The sequence below is a fragment of the Emydura macquarii genome, unplaced genomic scaffold, assembly GCF_026122565.2.
Source record: "Emydura macquarii macquarii isolate MOO-44397 ecotype Brisbane River unplaced genomic scaffold, CSIRO-AGI_Emac_v2 contig_2890, whole genome shotgun sequence".
Lineage (NCBI taxonomy): Eukaryota > Metazoa > Chordata > Testudines > Chelidae > Emydura > Emydura macquarii.
The window spans coordinates 3,754,334-3,774,828 of NW_027133027.1; the positions used below are offsets into that span (position 1 = coordinate 3,754,334).

General features: G+C 41.2%; 1 protein-coding gene across 1 annotated transcript; it reads right to left on the minus strand.

Moving 5' to 3' along the window:
• Positions 1-405: 405 nt before the first annotated feature.
• On the minus strand, positions 406-20,176 carry FAM8A1 (family with sequence similarity 8 member A1). Its single transcript, XM_067568385.1, has 5 exons — positions 19,772-20,176; positions 16,995-17,115; positions 8,748-8,871; positions 7,614-7,753; positions 406-7,083 (listed from the first exon to the last, which is right to left on the minus strand). The coding sequence occupies exons 1-5, from the start codon at positions 20,142-20,144 to the stop codon at positions 6,939-6,941; spliced, it is 903 nt and encodes a 300-aa protein (XP_067424486.1). The 5' UTR covers positions 20,145-20,176; the 3' UTR covers positions 406-6,938.
• Between the last annotated feature and the right edge of the window lie 319 nt (positions 20,177-20,495).

Here is a 20,495-nt window from a genome sequence, read left to right on the forward strand (position 1 = left end):
ACTCAGCTATAGCATACAGGACTGAGGCCTAGAGTTTCTCAAAAGGCAGAGTCCTTGCCAGTGATCTGCAGGGAGCTGATTGGTCACATACTGCTAGCTCCTAGGCAGTCTCCAGGTAATTGTCATGGGGGTCTTTAGTGATTATGAACAGGAAGGGATGGTGGCCACTGAGACTAATGAAGAGGTTAGAAAGCCTGTGAACCTAGAATATTAGGGAAAAATTCTCAACTCCCCGGCTCTGCTGTGGTGCTTCTACTGTATCATTTAAAACTTATTTGGGAACACTACCTGTAGTGCAATGAGACACCAGCTGGTCTCAGTACTCATTGGGGAACTGTCAGCTTCTGGCAGCAGAGGTGGGTGTCTGACCAACTACACTTGCCACTATTTTTTACCCCATGAATGCCAATTGTGTGGTAGGACCAAAACTACTTGCTAATGGATGAACACCCCTACTTGCATTACATAAGGAGACATTCCTGGAACTGTGTGTACCCTGACAAGAATATTCATTTCCCTATGGCAACAAGCTACCGTAGATTGTTACTGGTTGGTACTATTAGGAGATTTAACATGGGGATAGCTGTGGTGATGGTGGTTGAGGGGTTATGGTATGCAGCAGCAGTGTATATGCCACAGAGCCATTGACACATTTTAGCCACTGGCCTTTCAGAAACAGGGATTTGTTGGAAGCCATGTCACTCTAAATTGTTACAGGTGGAAGGGGGGGTAGACAAATCCAAACTCTATTTAAGTTTCCTCACTTAACTTTTGTCGAAGCATTGAACAAACACTCCATGATGTTCCATACTATAATTAGTATTAAAGCAAGCTGTGATAAAAGTAAAGTTAAGTAGTGGTGGCTGAGACATTAGTGGTCTTAACCATTTTATCAAATTGTTTTTAAAACTGAAGAAAGCTTTGAAGTTAAATGTGCAACTCATCTCTGAAAACAGGGAACTTTCTTGTGGTCACACAACTGCTTCATTTCAAAAATTTGAAACTAGAACCTCAAGACTTTAAGATGAGAATTTGACATTTATGAACTATGGTAGAACCCTCACTTATGAACACCTCAGGTAGTTTAACTTAACAAAACATTACGGTTCTTTTCGAAAGTTTACTATGCAGAAGAAAAATGCTGCTTTTAACCATCTTTATTTAAATGAAACAAGCAGTTTCCTTACCTTGTTAATTTTAGTAGTTTACATTCACAGTACTGTATTTCAAGTAATTTCTTGTTTTTCTAGTGGTGTTAATCCATAAAAAAATAACTGATTTAAATGTCCAAATAGCACTAAAACAGTCTTTTGTATAGAGTCTCTCGACCTACTGTAATGACAATTTTAAAGAAAATCCAAACTTAGCTTTCCTGCTCAAGTACAACAGGATAAACTATGCAGACTTGGAAAAAAAAATCTTTAATGGTACTCCGCTTGAGGATTGCTAACATGCCTTTTGTGTCTGCTGCTGCTGCCTGATTGCATACTTCTAGTTCCAAATGAGGTGCAGTTGACCATTCAGTTTGTATCTCCAAGGTTCTACTGTATCTTGCTGTAAAATCCTAGTGGAGACAAGGTGTAGGAATTTTTTTAACCAAAGTCTATAATACTCTCACCTAGCACCAGTGCTCTGAGAAGTATCAGAAGACTTACACTAGTCGCCTTGGTGGAGCTGTGGAGGTGGTAGGAACAACTGGAAACTTGGGAGAAGGGTAGATTTAAACACAGCTGCAGGGATGGCTCATGACTTATAGTGAAGTTTTATTCCACTACACTAGTGTGGTAATTAGTCCCCTTTGAAAGCAGCAATCAGTTTCAAAGGTATTCCTTCAGTGCAGTTAGCTTACATTATCTACACTTGAGTTATTGCCTCACATTAGCTAAGATCAAGTGATTGTGGCCACACTACAAAATAAGATGTAGTGATTGGTAGTTAGTAATTGAATTACTACAAGCAGAACACTCCTACTGTGCACAGCATTTATGCCAGCAAAAGTACTGGTAAATACTAAATTCCAGCTGCTGCTGTTTCCCAAATCCCTTCCTGCCCAAAAGGGAAACAGATACTAGCAAAAGTACAGCATGCATCTGTCTAATGGGCTCCTTTGGATCTGGCTGAACCTGAAGTTCAGTCCACAGCACCTGATGGACTAACTTACTCAGGTTTAAAGCGCCTAACTCAAGCAGACAGGAGTTGGGTTAGGACAACATATTAGATGAATTAGAATTTTCTCCGTCCCCACTGTGGGGTAGAAAATGGCATCTCTGTACAGGAAAGAAGGAAGTTGTAGCAGTTCCTAGGGTATGCCTAAAGTGTTAGCTAAACCTTTTAAACAAACATCCCTTTTATCCTAGGGAAGACATACTTACAGGGGAGAGATACTGATGCTCTACAGCAAAAGTTTCACCAGGGGGCAACTCTCCAACTAATACCTTCCACAGCTGCAATGCACCCCATTGCTGTCCAGGATTCTGCATTGTGACAGTTGGCCTTATCAAGTAAAGCACATTTAACAGGTAATTTCTTCAGAAATATGCCAAGAGACTAAAGCAGGACATGCTTATTGCAAAGAACTCTTTAAGCTACCATCTTTGGTTTGTCCCTTGTTCACAGAATTCTGACACTCAGCATTCAGCTGCAACTCACCCGTAGAGGTACTTCAGGCCATGATTAGCTTGTCCTTTTTTCCTTCACTGTCTTGCATCTTTCATATCTAAAGCTTTAGCCATTCATTTTCCACAAGGCCAGCTGAGCTATCCAATTGTGATAACTAGCTCATCACAGCTGAACACTAACTATGACATGACTTGTCACATTTAATTTATATAGCCTGAGTCTAAAGGCAGCTTAAGTGAATTCTTAAAGCTTATATTCTAAATAAAGTTCATGCACAGCTTTTGCCTATCAAAGTTGGAGCAGGGAAGTTAAACATGTACTTGCTAACAAACTCCAGCTATGCCCAAGTGCTGATTATTCAAAGGAATTAATTTCAAAACAGCAATGTTTGATAATGTCACTCTTGAAATAAAAGGACACTTAAGGACTTAGGTTTTTATTGAGGAACTGAATGGTATAAATTATCTTTAAAAAGTCAGACAACTGAACACACCAACCAATTCCAAAGTGACAACTGCAAGCACCCATGAGAGAAAGACTGAAGCCAGAGGCAGTGACATGAATTCAAGAATCTTTGTAAAAAGCTTACTACATTTCTATTTAAGATTAAATACATAAACAAGAGAAAGTAAACAGTTTACTGCAGCAATTCACCATAAACCATCTGATCATATGATTGACATCTTGAACACTTAAGAGCACAACAGTAGATGTCAAGCTGCTGCTTGCTTCTACAATTTTTGTTTTGAAGTTTTGCTCTGGTATAGCCTCTCTATTTTGCATTCATTGCCTGTTGCACCATACCATCTGTAGCAATGCATAACAAGTGCAAGATAATGCACAGCCTTTTGTGATACATAGAAGAAACTGGACTGCTGTTTAGAATACTATGAGCCTTTCAGAAACCTTTAATTTGGGTGTTAATTTTAAAGGTTATGACTAATTTTAAAGAGTTCAAAAATGAATGTCTTAAGGGAGACCTTCCATACAATCATTAGAACAATTTTATGCTGGTACAATTAAACTTGATCCATACCTGTAAGACATTCCCCCAAGGGTTTGGGGTCCTTAGACAATACAGCCTTAGTGAATAAAGATTAAATGGGAAATTATATTCTGTATAGCCGGTAGAATATTTTACTTCAACTGCACAATAGTTACTGTTAAAATTTTACAACTGTAGATTTCACATTTTGGGTGGAAAGGCATGTGAAAAGCACATCTTGCAAAGCTGGCTCCTTTTACTGCTAATCAATTTTCTCCTAAAAAGCAAGCTTCTCTCAATTTGTTTGCAACAGACAAAGACAAACCCATTACTTTTTTAATCTTGTCTGCTTAGATTGTAATTTCTTGGGACACAGATCATTGTCTGTACAGTGCCATCATAACTGGGGGGGGGGGGGGGGGGGGGGGGTGTGTGTGTGTGTGTGTGTGTGTGTGTGTGTGTGTGTGCGCGCGCGTGCGCAGGAAGGAGGAGGAGAAGTAGGGTGAGAGTCCCAGAGATGCTTTTAATACAAAAAGCATGTCTAATTTTGTGATGGGTCTAGGCTTGGAATCTGGGTCTTCAACTGAGAAGTTTGGTCAGTGTCCTTAGATACAGAGAGCAGGCTGCCAATGAAGTCAACCAACCACCCTTTACCTGCACTGAAAAGCAGTGGCCTAAGCATAGTTAGCCCTTTAACTATCTAGCAGTAGTTCATAGTCATTATTACTGCATGCACACCTTGTCATTCTTCCAAAACCATTTAATTATAGTAGTTTGCCTAACTCTCAGCTTTGTTGTCTAACCTATTCAGGCTACTTACTGTATCCAAATGGTTTTGCTTACAGCATGTGCAGAACAGCAACTGCTTATCAATAAGGCCCTACCAAATTCATGGTCCATTTTGGTAAATTTATTGTCATGGCATTTAAAAACATCTTCAATTTCATAGTTACAGATATTTAAATCTTAAATTTCAGTGTTGTCTCAAATCATGAATATGTATTTAAAAATATAAACATGTAAAAGCCCTTAAGTCAGTGTTTCTCAAACTGGAGATCCCCACCCAAAAGGGGGTCAACAGGGCTATCGTGGAGGGGTCACAGTATTGCCACCTTTACTTTTGCACTGCCTTCCCAGCTGAGCAGCCAGAGAACAGTGGCTGCTGGCCAGTAGCCCACTTCTGAAGGCAGTACCGCTGCCAACAGCAGCATAGAAATGAGGGAGGCATGGTATGATATTGCTAACTTTACTTCTCTGCTGCTGCCAGCGGCGATGCAGAAGGACGGCAATACCATACCACCTTCACTTCTGCGCTACTGCTGGTGGTGGCACTGCCTTCAGAGCCGGGCTCCTGGCCAGCAGTCACCACTCTCCAGCCACCCGGTTTTGAAGGCAGTGCAGAAATAAGGGTGTCAATATTGCAATCCCCCCTACAAAAGCCAGATATATCAGTCCATGAGTTTGCTAGGGACCTATTTATCAATGGGGGGGGAGGGGTGCAATGGCAGTGAACTGGCAAAATTCTGCTGCCCTACACACAATGAAACTAGAAAGGAAAGTTGAATGCTGTTTTATTTGCAATTTGGCTGAACTCTGTGTTCATTCAATTTGTTAGCTCTAGGAGTGAGTATTAACCGGGATTCAAATTTTAAACAGTGGCTCTGCAGTTTGAGAGCAGCTTCTAATTTGATCTGCAGTTAGTAGTCAATACTGTAATTTTAAAGTATTAAGTGGAAACCAAGTTTACAAGTAGCAATGAGCTCACTCTGGAAAAAAAAAATCTACTCTCTCTAATGCAGACATTCAACCTTTTGCAAGTAGTAACCAAAAAGGAGATTGTAGTGAAAATTAGTTCAGCTTCATGCTTCCTTAGATCAGAATACTCCCCAGGAACTCTTCAATACTTAGCCCTAATGATACACAAGACATGTTAAAATGCTAAACTATTATGAAAGTTGATAGTGTCATTCCCCTTCCTAAATTATTTTACTAACAGTAGAAATGCTTGTGCAATGTAAACATAGAACATTTTAAAATACCCTCTCACCACACCCCCTCTGCACAAAGTAAGTAAGTTACTCAACTGCTGCAACCACTTATCAATATTTAGTCCTAAGCCAATGGCAGACAGTATTGGGGAATTCCAATTAATTAAAAAAAAACTTGACATATTTAATCAAGTTTTAACAAAGAAAGGTAGCATTCTTCAGAAGCTCTTTCCCAGCCAATATTACATGAAGAATAAATGTAAGTTATCAAACCTATAATTATACAAAAAATATTAAGTTTCTTTCTTCATCAGCAGGTATCTAAGTTCTGCATATAGAAACGATTAGGCAAAATTTTAGAATATAAAGTGATAACCAATTTTGGAACTTACCTGTAAAGTTACACCCATAATTTGTGTCCTGGTTGATATTTTCTACAGGCTGCATATAAATTCCCTCTATAGGTTTACATAGTTTATATGCAACGAACTTGAGGGAAGTAAAAACTTTCCTTCTCCATCAAATGGAAACAACAATTTTCACCTTTTGTTTGTTACCATGATCTATACTGTTAATTGTATGGCTCTGAAGTTATTTACACAAAACATAATTCACAAATACCACAGTAACTTTTCCACAAAAAACTAGTAACCTAATTAACCTCTTCATTAGGATAGACATATATAGTAAGTGACTTAATGCTTAACACAATCATGCAAAAAACCTGCCACAATACATGTTTAGATAAGACATTTAAAAAGTGGTAAAGGGACAATTCTTAGAGTGAAGAAGTTCACTAAGACTTTTAGAGGTAATAACCAATACCCAACCATTGCACAATGCATCGGTCAGCTTAATAGAAACACGTGATAAGCTATATTTTTACCTCCAGCCCCCAAAGAAATACTGCACTCTTCTGTAAGGGGTAGTTTCTGTAATGTGGCTTATGTTGGCGTTTACAAAACACAACTGTATTCTCCATCTTATTTTTGCCATAAAATAATGAAGCTGTGGAACTAACATTTCTTAGGATGGCAATATTTCCAGGCATCTCCTTTCTGCAGATGGACAGAAGCTATCCTTTATTGATAAAGGACAGGAAGGAAATTGGTTGTAATCTAATGTTAATACTTCCAAATTGAGTAGGTACTATTTCTCTCAAACTTCTTTGGCATTCAAGAAAAATGAATACTTTCAAGATAATCACTGGCACCATACTGGAATGACTCATTTTGTTTAACATCTGAATCTGTCTCCAGTTAATCTGGGAAACCAATACTGGTGGTCATCTTTACTTTGTTTCTTAGGAGTTCAAAAAAGTTTGGTAATCTGGGCTTCTTTTGTTATCATCTGACTCCATTTCTTCTTACCACAATAGTCCCTGCTACAATATCATAGGCTGTTCTGTTATGCTGAAAAAATAGCAGTGTAATGAACGCAGGAAAAAAGGAAGCAATAGAAAAATTCTTGATCAAGGCTCGTATTGTAGACCTGGAATGAGAAGGAAATTAGTTTGTTTTAATTTTCAGTCCCTGCTTAGAGTAGTTTTGCCTCTGATTAAATTCAGTACCACAAATTTATACAGCGCAAAGTAAATCATATGGATTTAGAAATCAAGTATTTTAACATGCAAAGCTAAAATATTCCTATCAGTACTTTATTCGTGGGGGTCTGCAACAGATCAAGAGTCAGGACTCTGTGTGATAATAATCTGCCAAAAAGATTCAAACTTTAAGGCCAGAAGGGACCATCATGACTGTCTAGTATCTGACCTTATGCACATTGCAGGCTACAGAACCTTCCCCACCCACTTACCCTCCTACTCCCATATTTCAAATCCATTTTTTAGTGTTAAGAGGCAGACCCCTCACTACCAAGCATGTATTGACAGATTTCTCATTGTACATGACTTTTAATAAGGAAACAGATTTGCAAAATGCTGGCAAAGTAATCTTATTTCTAGTCATGTACTTTCAGCATTATTAATTTGCTAGTGATACAATTAAGCAAAGAGCACTTACGTTGTTAGGCTAACATTAGAGGATGGAATCACTAACACACGATTTGGTGCGATAAGTACAGATGTATCACAGGTCACAACTCGAAGTCCAAGCAGAAACTTCCCTGGGGTTGCCCCACCAGCTCCCCAAATACAGATTATCTGCAAAAGAAATCAACTATTTTAATTCTGCAATCCATCACTGTCGGTTGCCCAACAAGTATAGTTTTAGTAAGTCTGATCCATAAATATAAGTAATCCAAATGACACAGCAGTGTAAAGATCTTACTCTTAATACACTGCTGATTTAATTTACATATATTCATGTAGTAAGTTTACTTTTATAGGATAGTTTTAAAATAAAAGTTAGTTTATCTTGGGTAAGAATTACATGTACATGTTAGAGCCAAGCAAATACAATCAGGAGGAGACTATGCTTGAAATATGGCTAAGAGAACCCTCTTATCAAAAACTCGTTCTATCAGACAAAAGGCTTGAGTTGTGATGAATTTATAGTAACCTCCAATATTATCTTAAAACATGGGCCTGTGTAAAGAAATGACAAAACAGTTGCAGATTGCTTTGACATCCATAAATTCAGAGAAAAAGGCCTATGCTGCACTATCTGGTCTTAGCCAAAGTTGAGGGAAGGCCAAGAAAAGTGCAGCCTCAGACTGCCCAAAACTGGTTCTTAGCTGAAGTAAGCAATTGGTAATGACATCACTGGTTTGTTGTATATAAAAAGACATGTTTGCTAAGAGGAGTTGTCATTCCTACCTGATCATTCTGGTGCCAGTCAGAATGAGAGAGGTGTCCTTAGGATTGGGCCTTTTGTGAGTGTACCGATCAAATACATATGTTTGTTACTATATAGATTGCTTATTGTTATTTAGGCTTTTAGATATTTTTAGAGCAATTGTATAATTCGGCCTTTGGATTTAATAAAGGAATTTATGGTTAATTTCTAGTAGGATCCTCTATTAGTAATTCCAACAACTTAATTGATCAGACACCAGTTGGTATATTAGTGTTGCAGAACAGACATCTTAACCAGTTAACTTAATCAGTTTTCAAATATTTTTGATAGACATGGAACAACATTTAACTTGGATATCCAATTGATAAGTCTTAAGATTTAATATTCATGACTAGTTACCTCATAGAAGCAGACTAACAACCTGTAGATAAGGGCCACTATCATCATTTTCTGCAAATCTTCCATAGATGTATCTTCATCTATTTCTTCTATTATATAATGCATAGCAAACTTGGAAATGTCCCTGTACAAAAGAAGACTTCACTTTAACAAGCGAACTACTCCACAAACCTACTGCATTTGACCTTCATTATTGCCATACCTGCAGGCACCACTTCAGTTAACACTTTGGAATCTAGGCCTGGTCTAAACTGAAAGGTTATACTGACATAGCAACATCAATCAAGAGATGGGAAAAAACCACATCCTTGACAGACGTAGCTATGCCAGCATAACCCCTAGTGCAGATGCAGCTTGTTGACTCAGACTCATAGGTAAGGTTAAGATTCTGTCATGAGTAATTTTAGTAAAAGGCATGGACAAGTTGTGGGCTTCCATTAATTTTTATTTATTGCCTGCAACCTATCCCTGACTTTTACTAAAAATGGTCGCCGGTCAGCCCTACCCCAGAAGGCCCAGAAAGCATCTGGGACCAAATCATATTTTTACTCAAACGCCAAGTCTACACTATGACCTAATTTATGTCAGCATACAGTCACTGCAATTATTAAAATCACTTGTTTGTGCACAGGTGGCTCCTAGTGTTAGCAGTGTGTCCCCTCACCAGGCTTGATTGTATTGTTAGTGTTGGGCATTGTGGGGTGGCTCCTGAAGGCCAGTAACAATCAACATAAGCAACACAGGATCTAGAGTGACACTGCATCGACCTAATTACACTGATTGTGACTCTACGTCACTAGGGGAGGTAGTGTTAGTAAGGCAGCATAGAGAGGCACTTACATCAGTAGGAAACTAAGTGAGGACACTTCCACAGCTAGGTCAACACAAGGAAGCTTATAACCTAACCATGTAGTATAGCCCAGGCCATAGGATTAAAAGCCAGAAGGGAACATCATGAACATCTAGTCTGACCTCTTGCACATTGCAGGCCACAGAAACCTCACCCACCCACTCTTGTAATAGACCCATAACCTCTGGCTGAGTTACTGAAGTCCTCAAATCATGATTTAAAGACTTCAAGTTACAGACAATCCACCATTTATTCATTTAAACCTGCAAGTGACCAGTGCCCCCAGCTGCAGAAAAAGGTGAAAAATCCTCAGGGTCTCTGCCAATTTGACCCAAGGGAAAATTCCTTCCCAACCCCAAATATGGAGGTCAATTAGATCCAGAGCATGTCTGCAAGACCCAACATCCAGTCCCCTGGGTAGGAATTCATTGTAGTAACTCAGAGCCCTCCCCATCTAGGGTCACATCACCAACTGTTGGGGATATTTGCTACTAGCAGTCGCAGCTCAGCTACATGCCATTGCAAGCAATCTCATACCATTCTGTCCATAAACTTACCAAGCTCAGTCTTGAAGTCAGTTAAATTTTTTGACCCCAATACTTCTTTTGAGAGGCTAATCCTTTGATGGTTAGAACCATCTAATTTCAAGCCTAAGTTTGTTGATGGCCAGTTTATATCCATTTGTTCGTGTGTCAACAATGAGACCTAACTTAAGTAACTCCTCTCCCTCCCTGGTATTTCCCTCTGATGCATTTATAGAGAGCAATCATATCTCCTCTCAGCCTTTGTTTAGTTATGCTAAACAAGTCAAGCTCTTTGAGTCTCCTCACATAAAGTAGGTTTTCCATTCCGCCAATCATCCTAGTAGCCCTTCTCTGCACCTGTTCATTTGAATTCATCTTTCTTAAACATGAGGGACCAGAATAGCACACAGTATTCCAGATGAAGTCTCACCAATGCCTTGTATAATGGTACTAACACTTCCCTATCTCTACTGGAAATACCTCACCTGATGATTCCTAGGACTGCATTAGCCTTTTTCATGGCCGCCTCACATTGGCAGCTCATTGTTATCCTGTGATCAACCAATACACCCAGGTCTTTCTCCTCCTATGTCGCTTCCAACTGATAAGTCCTCAGCGGATAGCAGAAACTCTTTTGTTTGTCCCTAGCTGCATGACCTTGCACTTTGCACTACTAAATTTCATCCCAATTCTATTGCTCCATTTTTCAAGGTTGTCCAAATCTTCTTGTATGATATTGCCAGTATGGAGGAGGACCGGAATACCTCCCATCTTGTGCCATCCACAGATTTTAGTAGCACTCACTCACTTTTTGTACCATGGTCATTAATACACATGTTAAATAAGGCCAGGTCTAAATTTACCTGGAAATTCGGCAGCAGTCTACAGGAGTTATGCAAGCTACTCAGACAGCTTGTGTAACTCCCGTCGACTTTGTAACTCTTCTTCACCAGGGCGTCTTCACTGGGCTGCACCACTTGAGGGGGTGGTTTTATTGTGTCGACTTCTGATCGATTGAGTGGGTCTTCACTAACCACTCAATCCATCCCGACAGATGGATCTGACGGTGGTGAATTTGCCACCATCAGTGAACACATACCCTAAGATTGGTCCCAAGATCAATCTCTCAGGAACTCCACTGATAATCTCCCTCCAGCCTGACAGATCACATTTCAAAATGTCCCCCTGTAGTCTCCCCTTTAACTAGTTCCTTTCCTGCTTTTCAATTCTCATATTAATTAGATCTACTGCATTTCCTTTGTCTTAACTGATTTTTTTTTTTTTTTTTATCTTCTCAAAGAAAGATCAGGTTCATCTGGACTGATCTACCTTTTGTAAAACCATGTTGTATTTTATCCCAATTCCCTTTTAAACTCTGTCCTTTACTTTCTCTTTCAAAAATTGTCCTAAGACCTTACATACAACTAAGGTCAAACTAACAGACCTATAGTTTCCCACATCACTTTTCCCCCCCCTTTCTTAAAAATAGGTACTATATTAGCAAGTCTCCAGTCATAGGGTACGACCCCTGAGTTCATGGATTCATTAAAAATCCTTGCTATTGGTCTTGCAATTTCATGTGCCAGTTCCTTTAATATTCTTGGATGGAGATTATCCAGGCCCCCTGATTTGGCCTCATTAAGCTGTTTGAGTTTGACTGCCACCTCGGACGCCGTAATTTCTACTTCCATATCCTCATTTCCATTAGCCACCCTGCCACTATCCCTCAGTGTCTCAATACCCGTATTAAAAACTGAGTCAAAGTATTTGTTTAAGTGTTAGGTCATGCCTAGATTATCTTTAATCTCTACCCTATCCTCAGTGTTTAGCGGTGCCACTTCTTTTTCTTTATATGGTTATAGAACCTTTTATTATTAGTTTTAATTTCCTTTGCAAGGTCCAACTCTGCTTGGCTTTTGGCAGTTCACTTTTTCCCTACGCTTCCTGACCACCAAAAAAGAGCTTTCCTTGCTGATCCCCTCCCATCTGCTATTCCTCATCGGTTCTCTCTCAATAATCTGTTTGAGATGCTTGCTCATTCACCTTTCATTCACTCATTCTACAACCCTTCCCTATGAATTTTTTCTCCTTGCTTGGGATACAGGCTTCAGATAGTTTCTGCAACTTTGACAAATTCAATGCCTCCTCCCTATTCAGATCCTTTAGTTCTTCAGGCCAGTACACTTCCCTAACTAATTCCCTTAATTTTTAAAATTTTGTCCTTTTGAAATCAAGGACCCTACTTGCAGATTTATTTTTTGTTTATCCTTTCATTTAGTTTAAACTGAATTAGCTCATGATCAGTCGAACCAAGGTTGTCCCCTACACCCAGCTCTTCTACAATGTCCTTACTACTCATCAATACCAAATCTAAAATGACATCACCCTTGTTGGTTTGGTGACTATTTGATGAAGAAATTTGTCAGCTACCACATCCAGGAAAACTTTGGCCCTATCACTATTAGCACTCATCCTCCAATCTATATCTGGGAAATTAAAGTCTCCCATAAGCACACAATTTCTAGTACTATTTATTTCATTAAAAAACATTAAAGAGGTCCCTATCCATATCCAAATTGGATCCTGGGGGTCTGTAGCATATCCCAAGCACCATCCCTGGGGAGCCTCCTGGTAGTTTTTTCTTCCCCAAAGTGATTTTAGCCCAAACAGACTTTCATCCATTCCATCACTTCCTATTTCTTTACAGTCTACCTCATCGTTAATATACAATACTACTCCATCATCTTTACTTTTATTTCTGACTTTCATTACCAGCATATACCCTTCAATACCTAAACTCCTATCATGACTACTATTCCCACTGTTTGTTGGTCCTATAATACCTGGTTTCACTGCCTGTACCAGTAGTTCTAGTTCCTCCATTTTGTTACCCAGCCTCCTTGCATTGGTACACAAACATCTCAGTTGTTTCTGCTTGGCTTCGCCCAGATTCCTCACCTGATTATGGACAGTCATTCTACTGCCAGTATCGCCTACCTGACTGTTAGCTTCATTGGGATTGACACTATCTTTCCTCTTAATGTCCATTCTCCTACCCATTGCTGGTTCCTTTCTCCATTGTTGTATTCTCTCTTTCTTGATTTTCTTTCTGGTCAATATTAGAATCAGGCGTGGAGATTACATGAGCATCTCCCAACCGTCTCCCCAAGAAGAGGGCTTCCATCAACACAGCTAACTTCATTTGGGGAGATGGTATTCCTACACCGACAGACAAAAAGCCCTTCTATTGGTACAAACACCATAATGTAGACATACTCCTAGCATATCACTGAGCATTCATTGTTTCTGAACACTTTAAGCCCTGGTCTACATTTACCTGGAAATTCAGTGGCAGTCGATGGGAGTTATGCAAGCTACGCAGAGTAGCTTGCGTAACTCCCATCGACTGCTGTGCTTCCCTTCTGTGCGCTGTCTTCACTGCACTGCACCGACGGGAACCGCGTTCCCATCGACGCAGCACTACGCCACTTGAGAGGATGGATTTACTGCGTCGACTTCCTGATCGATTGAGCAGGTCTACACTGACTGCTCAATCAATCCAGAAAGATCAATCTGACGGCAGCAACTTTGCCGCCGTTAGTATAGACATACCCTAAGTGTTTCTCTACTAAGCTGTACTTACTGCTTTAACTATACCATATAGTTAAGTGGTACAACTTCTAGTATGGACATAGTTACAGTGATGTAAAGATGTACAGTGATGTAAAGATGCTTTATACTGATATAGCCATTCCCATATAGGAAGGAGAATAAGCTATACCAGTATAGGGCATATTTACACTGGTTTAACCATTTAAAAAACAAACCCTAAAATGAAATAGTGATACATGCCTAAAGGTCAGACTTGCATACTTCAATCACATGTATCCAATATACAGTTCTGTTGTTGTAAAGTCTAATTAAATTAGGTCATCAACAGTAGGTGGTTCAAACAGCACTGATCCAAACTCCCCATGCAGACTGAGTGCAGAGTAGAAGAAAGTTTTTCCAAGATTAGGATAACAGTAGTCCCTAAAGCTCCTAAATCAAAATCAAACCCCACTGTACTACGTTATTCAAAAACATAGCTATGTAGTCCCCGCCCTGAGGAGTTTACTCTAATGGGAGTCAAATTAAGAGATTCAAAGAGGAAAAGAGAAGGGGACACCAGTAAGAAACTGGATCATGTGGTTACATAGATTAACTATATTGCAGCCTTGTAGTTCCAATTATTCTATTTCAAATTAACTCACCTTTCTCATAACCACTACACACACATCCATCATTGCTTGGCTCTTTAAGTATCACAGCAGAAATGAATCTGGATAGAGCAACAGTCTTAGGGGTTAATTCAACATTCCAAGCATAAAGTGATGTGTGGAAAGAATGGAGATGATTGAAGAAGTAGACAAATCGGCTTTTAAAATGTGCATAATTTGTTCAGTGAACGGAGGAACAGAGTTAGAAAGGGCCTTGAAGTTGAGAAAAAGCATTCATTATCTGTGGCAGATTCCCCCCTTCCTCTATTTGTTCTTTTGTATACTCAACCAACAGAACTGCTTTGACTTTTTAATAGGCCACTTCTGGGTTACTGCACCAGGTTTGTTATGCCCCATTCTTCCTTATTCTAGATGACCTCTTAGTTTTATTACAGCAGAGCCTTCTTAGAGGGCCTCTGTAAACACACTTGCAGAATCTAGTGCCTCAGGTGTTGAGCTGCAAAACTGTCTTGAAAAGCAATATCCTTTGAGGGGCACGTGAGATTTTACAGGAAGGCGGCTTCAATCGCCCAACTCTATATAAGGGAGGGCAGCCCCAACCACCTCAGTTCCTTCTCCACTGCCAGACAGCAAATGGAACTTGCCTTCCAGTCCTAAGGCTAAATCTTCCCTTATTCTAACTTATTTTCATATAGCTAGTTCGCATAGTGTAGCATATGCTAGTTTAGGGTACACAGACTCCCTCCGTCCCAAGGAATAATCCACTCTCCACTGGAACCAAGTTAAGCACCAAGCCTTTCAACATGTGTACCTCCTGACTGATTATATCTTATATGTCCAGTATATGCTATATTTGGGTTATCAAATGGGTCTCGCACAGCATGCAGCTTGCTACACTTTCACTCCCCGCTCAACAGAAGGGGGAGACACTTGAGCCTCAAAGCTCACCTGGTTTCTCCATGCCTACAGCCTGATATTCAGATCAGGCATTTGAGGGAATTGAAACTAGCCTCTATGCCAAGGTCCTCTGACACAGGACTCAAGACAGATATTGTCATTCTGGCCTTAACATTGCTGTTTCTCACAGGTCCAAAACTGGAATGTCTTCAGCCCCATACCAGAAGCAAATCCCTTCTCCAGCACTGCTAGCAGCAGCTAAATCACAAGTGGCACAGAAAACCAAACCATCACTGTCTACTAAGGCTCTAAAAGTCTTGGTGATAATGCAGGAAAAACCCATCTCAGCGCCTACTCCTCATTTGGCACCAACTTCGGACCTATCTTCCAGTGCCAGTACCTCTGGAGTAGTACTGCAAGTCCATGCAGATGTCCATCGGGGAAAAGGAAGCAGATCTTTCCACAAGAGGGGCTTAGTCATCCTTTTCCTCCTTTGTATTATGATCCAGGCCTTGGGGATCTTGATGATCAGCTGAACATGAGGTCCCACTGAGATGCTACGGCCAAGAGGGTTAATGCAATCCTTGGATGTATAGACAATAGGATTAGGGAGGCTGCATAACTTCTATCTGGCACTAGTGCAATCCCCACTGGAATACTGTTTCCAGTTCTGATAACCACAATTCAGGAAGGATATTGATAAACTGAAGACTGTTCACAGAAGAGCCACGAGAATTACTGGAAAATATGCCTTACAGTGAAAGGCTCCAGGAGCTCAATCTTTTAGCTTAACCAAGATATGGTTAAAGGATGATTTGATCAATCTATAAGTACATACATGAGGAACAAATTCAGTAGAGGGCTCTTCAATCTAGCAAACATAACCAGATCAGAAAGCTAGAAGCTGAAGCCAACTGAGACTAGAAATAAGGCAAAAGTTTTTAAACAGTGAAGGTAATAACCATTGGAACAGCTTACCAAGAGCTATAGTGGATTCCCAATCACTGACAATTTTTAAATCAAGACTGGATGTTTTTCTGATTTTCTAGTTCAAACAGAAATTCAGGAGGTCATACCAGATGATCCCAGTGGTCTCTTCCAGCTTTATAATCCATGAATGTTCTCATTCAACATGTTCTCAAGTAGTATTCAAAATTACATTTTATACAAGGAGTAAAGAGAACAGTGAAGGTTGATGAGTTCCATATTGACTTCTCTCACCCCCTACCCATAACTGTTTGCAAATCTTCAGTGTTTTGTTGTTTTAAGTAAGTGCTACTTAGCCTTTTTCTAAAAAAATCCACACCAAAGACTGTGGAATTTGTGTAGAAAAACCTCAAATATTTCAGCTTCGAACGTTTTTCTAAACAGTGTATGTGAGATTTTTTTTTTAAATCTTGAGTCTTTTTAAATGTACAAGCTAGTTTACAATGCTTTTCCACCTACTCATCCTCAGAAATTTCCTTTTAAAACAAGTTGTGAGTGCCATAAAACTTATTTAACAAAAATAAGTTAACATTTGAGAACATTTCTAGGCATGCACAGTAACCTTTTTATAATACACACACCTGTATAACATCTTTTTAATAGAGTTCTATTTTAAAAGACAAAATGGGTTTGGTCCCATTAAGGTTCCATCATGTGCTTCTCCTCTGTGCAGTCCTAGCTGCTTCAAAATGCACAACATATGCATAATATTCCTCAATCAGAAGAGTACAAGGCTTTATATAATAATGCCTTAAATGGTTTAACTTACTTTATTCCACTGAGATGCATAATACTTAAGACAATGGTTGCCTTTATAAAGAAAAGAATAAAGAAATCCACCATCTCTGCTATAAACCTGTGTGCCAAGGATGGGATAATGTACTCCCGACCTGTAACAAAAACAGTTAAAGCAATTACCCAAAATTTTACTGCACTAAAGCAAAGTTTACAACTTAAACCTGAACATTCTGCACAGTTCAAACTAATGTACAAGAGACAATATTAAAACTGTATTCCATATTGTCCCTCTGCAGTGAACATTTAAAAATCCTTATTCTGACTCCTGGAAGTCCATATCCTTTTTATTCAATTACCTCCTTAAAATGCATTTTGATTCAAATGATAATCGGATGACAAGTTAACTAAGCCATCTATATAAGCATATACTTGAAACAAATAACATTTTTGTTGTTGCTCTTCCTCATCCCCTTCCCACTCTGCATCACACCTAAGACTAACTAGACAAGGTCTCACCCTTGAAGAGCTTACTTTTTGCAGCATGCCATTGTTGCATTTTTCATCATATTTATAAGGAACTCGATATAAAATGTTTTCTTTAATCTGGGATTAAAACATCCTCCTTCCCACCACTCTCCACTTATAGGAAGACTTCAGAAAGAGCTGATCCTCAGCCCTGTGAAAATCAGCCAGGTCCTTCTCAATATCTCAAGTCAGGTTCCTGAAAAATCATGGCATCCTAAATCACTAGCCACTCGGTCTCCAAACTTTTTTTTTTTTTTTTTTTTTAAATATAAACACAACGAAAGACCAAGAAGTTTTTTTAAAAATTTCAGGAGACTTAGACAAGCATTCCTATGTGGTGTTTAACCAAAACAGCAGGTACCATGTGAGAACAGGAAAATGAAACTGGCTACTCTGATTTAATTGGCCCTCGTGAGAAAAATGGTCATTTTAAAAATACTGTTTTTAATAGTCTCAGGTGGTGGTGGTAATAATACAAGAAAGTTTTGTTTTTTCCCCAAAAAAAGAAAAATTGCCATTAAAAAGAATTGTAGTTAGGCTGATTCTCCATACTGTATTTCCTCCACAGCACTTAGAGGAGCACCTGTATAAAATTAATGAATATTTTAACAACTAAAATGTAAAAACACCCATGCACCTGACTTACTAGAACCATATCTGTTAGAATTCACACAAATATTTTTTGGAAGGGAGAAAGAACCCTTTCCTATTCCACTTGCCCCACAAAAAACTTCATCACAATAACCTCTCCTACAAAAAGGCATCTTCACAAGCCATCTACATCTTGTTTTAAAAAGGGAGATACAGTTAGAAGAGTAATTAGGTAAGAAGGACACCTTAACATTTGCTTGTTTGTATCTCCTTTTTATATCTGCTTATCTCACTAACAAGTTTGCTCATTAATGCTACAGAACAGCAAAACAGATTCAATTCCCATTCTTGAATTATCCCAGTTGTCAGATAATGTCTAATTGTACAATCTTTAACCAATGATGAGGCCAGAATGTGAAGAACACAGCTGGGCTTCCTGACCCCAGATTGATCATGCAGTACCAGACAGCAGAAATCAAATAAACTTTCTAAAAAAAGCATGTTTAATATGGACATTAGCATTATGGAATCTCTGGTTTTATTTTTCTGACTATAGGCACACACACATTAAATGCAGCAACAACTGATTAAGATGGAAGGTAACTGTCAAGAGTGAAAGTCAGGACTTAAATATGACAGACTTGATAAAGAGTCTTAGAACTCCTAAATCCATAGACATGGATGGTGCTATTACTATAGTACTCCATATGCCATTCTTTGAGAGTAACTGTCTACACTGCATTAATAAGAATTTTTATCACTTCCAAGAAATTCTGATTGTGATCACAACTATCCTTGATGTTCAAAATCAGGTGTTCAGATGACAAAGGAACACAAAGTATCAAGCATCAGTCATTCCCCATAATAAGCTGGCATACTAGTTTCTGAAGACTAAGATAACATCGTTGATTGAAGAATCAAATTCTACTTTTATTTAGTATCTGGATCACCACCATTTCTTTCAGAAGGCAGCTAAGGGGTTGTCATGCCCCCAAGTTCAGAGGCACTAAACAATCCCACCAATATTTGTGCTCCCATAAAGCCTTTTGAGGATTTCGAGCAGCTTTACAACCTCATCATTCATTGCTCCCAGTAGTATAAACGAAGAAACTGAAGCACAGAAATTAAGTTTGCCTACGCACAAGCAGCCAGGGGAATGAAACACGGAATGAAATACAGACGCCCCCCACCCCCCCATTCCCAGTCCAACTACAACTACAACAGGCTGAACACGAGGCCCGAAGAGGGGCTCTGCGCAGCTCGAACGCGCGTCTCTCTCGCCAACAGAACCGGGCCCCGTAAAACACGTCGCCTCGCCTCGCCTCGCCCACCCAAGCCACAGCAGCGAAGCCCCACCGCCGACCAGCCTGCGGCACGAATCTGCTCGGAGCCCAGCAGCGGGAGCGCTGGCGCGGGCGGCCCCGGCAGCGCTCAGAGCCGGGGCGAGACTTTCGTCCCCAGCGCCGGCCCCCCCCGGTTAAAAAACCGGAGCCCGGGCTGCCCGCCTCAGTCGTCGTAAACACGAGCCAGGAGAAACGCCTCCCCCCGCCCCCCACCCGCTGCAACCGAGGCCAAACACACACACACGCACACACACACACACCCCGCTGCAGGGGCCAGACCAGACCCCGCACAGCCCAGGCGGCACCTCGACCTCTTGCCACGCAAGTGCCCCCCGCCCCGCCCTCTCACCTGCCGGCCGCCCGCTCTCCCTCGGGGTGCTGCTGCTGGCGGTGGCAGCGGCGGCGACGGGCCTGGGCACGGCGGCTGGCCAGGCGGGCGACGGGCGGGGCCCCGGCGGGGCGGCGAGGAGGTAGCAGGGCCCATAGTAGGCGGTGGGCGGCAGCGGCGGGGAGCAGCCGGCGGCGGCGGCGGCGAGCGAGCCCGGGCTGCCGTAGGGGGAAGCGGCGGCGGCGGCCAGCAGCGCGGGGAGGCCGCTCTGCCAGCTCCAGTAGCCGCAGTACGAGTCCCAGAGCCACTGGTGCACGCGCCGCGCGTACTCGCCCGCGCTCAGAGCCTGCTCGCCGCCCCCCGCCACCGCGGCTGGGGCTGCCGCCGCCGCCATCGTCCCCCTCCACGGGACGGGACGGCCCTTGTTGTCCTTCCTTCTCGTCTCTGACGACGCGCGCATCGCGCAGGCGCGGGGAGCCGCCGCCCCCTCCCACTTAGTCAATCCACCCGCCAAGGGGGAGGGGGGGGGAGAAAAACGGGGGAGAGCGGCTCCTCCCCTACCCCCGCGGTGAGATGGTATCGCCCAGCGCTGAGTGGCCAAAGGAGCAGCCGCGCCTTCGTTCGTCGTGGGCGGGGGGAGGGAATGTCTCAGCTGTGACTGGGCGGGGGTGGACTCGCGCCCCCCGAGAATGGAATAGCGCGCGGTGGGGGCGGGGTTAGCCTGGGAGTGGGGGCAGGGCGGTAA